Source organism: Polyergus mexicanus, unplaced genomic scaffold, assembly GCF_030449975.1.
Source record: "Polyergus mexicanus isolate NDT 795.1 unplaced genomic scaffold, iyPolMexi1.0 SCAF_6, whole genome shotgun sequence".
Lineage (NCBI taxonomy): Eukaryota > Metazoa > Arthropoda > Insecta > Hymenoptera > Formicidae > Polyergus > Polyergus mexicanus.
Window position 1 is genome coordinate 10,202,069 of NW_027223326.1, and position 6,000 is coordinate 10,208,068.

General features: G+C 41.6%; 2 protein-coding genes across 2 annotated transcripts; both read left to right on the forward strand.

Annotated features, from left to right (window-relative positions):
- The first annotated feature begins 1,169 nt into the window (after window positions 1–1,169).
- Window positions 1,170–2,470, forward strand: LOC138933822 (uncharacterized). The gene has a single exon (XM_070296846.1). It carries the CDS (start codon window positions 1,232–1,234, stop codon window positions 1,925–1,927), a length of 696 nt encoding a protein of 231 aa, XP_070152947.1. The 5' UTR covers window positions 1,170–1,231; the 3' UTR covers window positions 1,928–2,470.
- Window positions 2,471–3,136: 666 nt separating this feature from the next.
- LOC138934344 (uncharacterized) lies at window positions 3,137–5,653 on the forward strand. The gene is made up of 4 exons (XM_070297969.1): window positions 3,137–3,151; window positions 3,755–4,318; window positions 4,711–4,894; window positions 5,420–5,653. The coding sequence occupies exons 1-4, from the start codon at window positions 3,137–3,139 to the stop codon at window positions 5,650–5,652; spliced, it is 996 nt and encodes a 331-aa protein (XP_070154070.1). The 3' UTR covers window position 5,653.
- Window positions 5,654–6,000: the final 347 nt, after the last annotated feature.

Sequence of the window (6,000 nt, forward strand, 5' to 3'; positions counted from 1 at the left end):
CCTCTGTCGGCACTCACGACCCTCACGACGTTCACCTAAATTGGTCCCTCCTCCTTTCAACTCGATCGATCGAATCTGCGTAGATAGAAATGATCGATTCGTCGTGCACGCTTTTTTTGGCGTCGCTCATTTATCGATGATTTCCTTATACATTTTGAATTTTATCATTGATGTAAATATATAATTATTTGTCTTTTGGACGACTTACAATTATTTGATAACTATTTGATGAAGGAAGGATTGCTTATTGAAGAGATTTATATCGTTAAATGAAATATCAGCGATAAAGAAAGTTTCACCACAATTTAAATTCTGCATCAAAATTTTCAAGAATGTGTAGCAGTCATAATCATAATCATTCTCAGCTCAAAAAGTATTTAAAAAAATCAACGCTTGTTATAAAATATGTTATATGTATAAGTATATCGATAAATTTTAAAATTTATTTTCTTTTCTAAAGAGAGAAATTATTTAAATGTAACTGATTATTAATAAATTATAAATAATTCAATTTTTACATATATAAGATACATTTTTTTTTATTAGTAAAAAATGAGCACCGTAAATTATTACGCGCTTTAATTTTACTTTTTATATTTATTTGGAAAAATTTATAAATATACTAGATCAATTATAAAAATTTGTAAAAAACAATAGGTGCAAAAAGATTGACGAATTCGTTTTCACATCGGGTTAATCAAGAATTAAGTAATACGGTAAACAGGCAAGCAAACAGGTAGACTGGCAGACAGATAGAAAGGCATTTTTACCTAATGGAGTAAAAACAACAATAAGCCCGCTCCTAGCATTGATTACGCGATCGCGACGCAGCCTTTATGTCGCAAGCGTGACCTTGTAGATCGCGGCCGATCTGGCAGAGAAATGGGAACGGGATCGTGTGTCTTCCCGACCTCGTAAGAAAGAAAATCCCTCTCCGTTTCATCCCACCGTCGTCTCCCGCCATCCCGCCGTAAGCTCTCGCTTTACAGGCTCACCTTGCTCCAGCGAAACGGAAATGGCCGATCACCGCATGCACCACTTTCCGTTTCTCGGACGATTCTAGGTCTCCTCCCTTCGCGATCGTCCTATTACGTGATCTAGGAGGACTATAAAAGCGGCCGCGCCAGCGTGCATCGAGTGCATCCTACGTGACATTGCACTGTCCTCGTCGTCGATTGTGTTGAACAAGACACCGTCATTTCCGGTGTTCTGGATATCTCGACAAAGAGAGATGAGACTCTTGGCGATCGTGATTCTGGGCCTGATCAGTCTGGTCTCGGCTAAGCCCGCTCTTCTATCCGTACCGTTGACGTACGTGACACCCTTGACACCCGTTGGTATCAACCGCGGACAGACCCTGGACAGGCCGAAAGATCCGGTCGCGCATCTCGATGAGAGGAGGATGAATTCGGCAAACGAAGCTGGGAGATCGATTGGGTTACGAGAACAAGAATCGTCATCTCGATTTGTCAACGACGGCGCGCCTCTTGGCGTCGACGGTAGGGTCGTGGACACGCCGGAAGTCGCGGCAGCCAAGGCGGCCCACGCGGCCGCGCACGTCGAAGAGAAGATCAATTTAGCGAACGAGGCTGCGAGATCCAATAGCGCGACGGATTCGTCGCAAACCAGCGACAGTGTGATCCTTACCGAAACGGTTCTAAATACACCGGAAGTCGGGCGTGTCAACGAGAAGATCAACCTGGAAGGCAACGTTCTCGCGCGACTCCGCGACGGTTCCGTGGTCCCGTTGCTGCTCGGCAACGGTGTCGTCGCTCTGGTACCCGTCGATCTCGACGGTAGATCCCTGGACAACGTGCCGGAAACGGTGGTGGCTCGTGACGATCAGAATCCGGTGAACAACGCGAGATCCGTGGATGCTCTGGCGATCGCAGGTCCAGCTCTCGCTTACGGCAGATTGATTTACTAAAAGAAAGGATTTATCCAAAGCACCCTTTCGGAAAAGACATGTTTCTTAGCTTAGGTGTCGAATAGTCGCATGTTAGATAGTAATGGATTACGCATAAGCGGTTACTCTCTTCTATCTCTTTCTTGTTGCATCATTATTTACGAGACGATCTATCGTGGGGCATTTTACTCAATATATGATATAATTGCAGCAAGGTTTGGTCTTCATAATTTATACTAAAAAAAGGAAATATATAAGATTATGTAACGAAGAATTATGAAATCATTGTAAAAGGCAATTATTATAATTAAAGATGAATTAATGTATTAATATAAATTCTGCGCTGATCTCTTTTAACATATACTCGCACTTGAAGACAAATGGAGAAGTTTTATATAATCAAAAATTATATAATAAAATGTCAAATGTAAAAAATGCTTTTATTCGACAAAAGAACAAAAGATATATAGAATATTTATCCATCCCTTGTTTATAGAAAGATTATTCTCAGCCAAGACACTATGCGCATTCTACTAGATTTATAAAAATAGAAAATACATTTACCCAGAAACATTATACCATAAAAAATATTGTAAAAAATTGTTATCTTACAATGAATATAAAATAAATCGTTTATCTCCTGCAATGCATTTTGCGGTTCGAGCATTCGATTCGTCTCGACAAAACTCAAATAGCGAGACGGTAATAAAATATTTCGCATCTCATCTCGTAGTCTCCGTAAGATCTTATAGACTTAAACGATTCTCGCGAACCAGTCGAGAGATCCCCCGCACCCCTAAGCTGACCGATCGAGAGGATATAAAGGAGCGATAAATTAGCGTCCCTAATAATCCTCCTCTTCGCGATTCCACTCGGTACCCTTCCTTTCCCCCGCGATAACGAGCGCGAGATTACGCGCGACCTTGGCGGTAGCGAGACGTAGAGCGAGGCGGATCCTGGCTCGGGAAAAAGTCGCCTGGTGGAAACCAGGCATCTCTCTGTCCCGAAGCCGGATTCCGATGATCGCGACCTCGAAGACACTCACGAGACCAGTTTTCGACGCGATCGCGGTCTTCGTTGGCTTGACGAATTTTTCTTCGCGAGAGAAGGAAGAGGACCACGCGTTGCCTCAGGGCGTGGTCGCACGCCATCGCGTATATAAAGGTGTCCTGGCTGCGTGTCGGAATCGAGGATACACAATCGACGTGTCGTCGATACGTAAAGATCACCATGAAGATCGCGTCCGTAAGTGCTCGGTCCTGGCTATTTCGCGTGTAGGAAGACCGATATCGATTCTGAGATGCGCGTCGCGTTGGTGGTCTTACGTGGGTTTCGCGACTGCAGGATTATCTCTAACAAAAATTGTCCGTGATATAAATTATTCGGCGGAGGAGGTTCGCTTCTCTCTCCTCGTGTCGTGAAATTTTTACTTTATTCGAGAAATCTGTTTGATAAAAGCAGTGAACGAGAGGCTTTATATTCTATATTCTATCTATAGCTAGATTATTATTATATAATTAATACAGTGGTAGTCTAATACGTACGGGCAGAGTTAAAAATTACACAAGAGTGGAGAAAATTTTTATTTTAAAAATCTAGGCATAAATGTTGAAGCGCAATAAATTTATGACAGACGCAACAGGGATTCGATTCACGCCGCTCTCGAAGTAAACAACTGATACTCGTTGTAATATCATCTCGGATGATATTAATCCATAATCCTAAACACCTAACACCTGCCGCAAATTTACGATAAATAAGACATCATACAAACCGCGGGCAAACTGCGGCAAGTTATACGAATCTCTGCAAATTATAATCATAGGCTGATCTGACACACGTTTTCAGCTTTTTCTTGTTCAATGCTTGATTGCTTCCGGCTTCGCCAAGTCTGTGTTCCTCGGCTATCAGGACAGCCTTGGCCAGTACAGTTTCGGCTACAGCGCGCCAGGATCGGCCAGATCGGAGGTCAGAACATCCAATGGCGCGACCAGAGGCACTTACAGCTACGTCGATGAAACCGGCGTGATCCAGACCGCGCAATACGTCGCCGACGGCGAGAATGGATTCCGAGTATTCGCTACGAATCTTCCGCAGGCGCCGCTTCCGGTCCAGGACACGCCGGAAGTGATGGCCGCGCGCACGGCGCATCTTCAGGCTCTGGAAATGGCGACGCGAAGGGATGAACATGCTCAGAGTCTTGACATGAATCAAGAGGGCAACGCACAGGAAAGGAAACTCGAGGGTGACGCGAATCTCGGCAAAACGCAAGAACAATTGAGAGCCAAGCTTCCGCTGAAGGAAGAGAACGAGAACGCGGAGAAGAACGAGCTGAAAAAGGATAACGACGAGAGTCTGCAAGCGGTTGCTTCCAGAAGCGGCGTCGATAAGACGAACGAGAACTCGCGTGAGGTACGTTAATTATAAAAAAATAATTCTGCAATTTTTAAAAAATAATTTTTCTAAGAATGATAATATTTTTATGCTACCCACTTTGCGTATAAATTAACTATTCGAGTTTTAAAATTTCTAAAATCTCTCTTCCACTCTCTCAAAACTCTTTTCTCGTAAAATAATTTTTCCAATATACTTCATGGACATTATGGATTAGAAAGAAGCTATCTTATTTTTTCTTATAAATTTTTAAATAATATTTAATAAAAAGAATTCAGTTTCTTCATATAAAATTTGTAAATTCTTGAACGAGATAGTTAATGGAATGTCCAAGCTATCAGTGTTTCAAAATTTCGCGAAATATTCCCGTCCCGAAATTCCTCATCGATATTTTGAAAAATGATCAATAGGAATCCTCCGGAAAAGCGACGGAGGAAATTGTCGACGGCGCAAACATCCCGGCGATCTCATTAATTTCCTCTCGTGTGCCGTTACCTCAGACACCGGGCGGAAACGCGGTGCCGATATTCCGCATCTCCCATGGAATCTACGAGATCGAGCCTTCCGCCATACCAGAGTCATCGATCGTTCAAGGTCGCTCAAAAGATTGTAAAACTCTTCTTACTTATTCAATCTTTCCTCTGTTGCTCCGACTTTATTAGACATTATAATATATTATCGTGAATTATTTTTTGACAAAAATATTCAAATTCTCACGTAATTGTTAACGTTAATTGTTCGAAACAATTTGTTGTACAAATATTTTGATTATCCCATGTTTGGGATAATTAGGATTAGATTAATTTGAAAATTTGACACGTCGAGACTCTACATATGCGATATTTTATTAAATATATTTTTTTCGTTAAAAGAAAGTTAAATTGCATATAATAGAGAATATCTTTGATTAAGATCAGTTCTCTCACTTTTCTCGATCGATTTTTTCTCTCTTTTTTCGAAGGTCATATTTTCCGAGGCCGAAAAGCAAGTCTGAGAGGTCGCCCTTTTCGAATTGCGACCGGCTTGCAAATTCGCTTGTTCATAATATCGTAAATTGATTTTGCCAATTAACAAGATTCTCGCAAATTATCGAAAATAATTGTCGGCTTTTCCCCGCAGGCACTTCCGGCGCGATCACGCCAGCGGCAACGATCTTGAAGAGCACCATAATTTCTGACAATCAAGCAGCAACGCCGGAGAAGGAACAACAGACGCAACGAGCGAGTGAACAAGTTGTCACTGTCAATACGATTACGCCATTGAATGCAATTCCGCTGAGTTCGTCGCATTCGAGTTTCATTAGATACGTGTCGCCGGTGTCCCTTCATTACGTCGCTTACAACGTTCTGTGAATATGACAGAATATACATATTCTCGGGAGAGATGCGATGATTTTCATGGGACAAAAAATCTGGAATAAAATCTCAGATGAAATAAGCAAATTGAATGCTGAAATGGCTGGTTCTCCTTTGCGTTTTTTATGTGTCCCAAGATATTTTTATTCTTCTTTACAAAATAATGTGGGATGTTATTGGACAATACACAACGGAGTATGATATATGCGTATATAATAATCGATACTAAAGATAAGGAAAATTAAAATCAGCATCATTGTCGTCGTCGCCGCCATCGTCATCTGTTATACTAGTGAAAATACTTATAGTACTTATTGGCGCGTAAAGTAATACTAACTAAGTTAT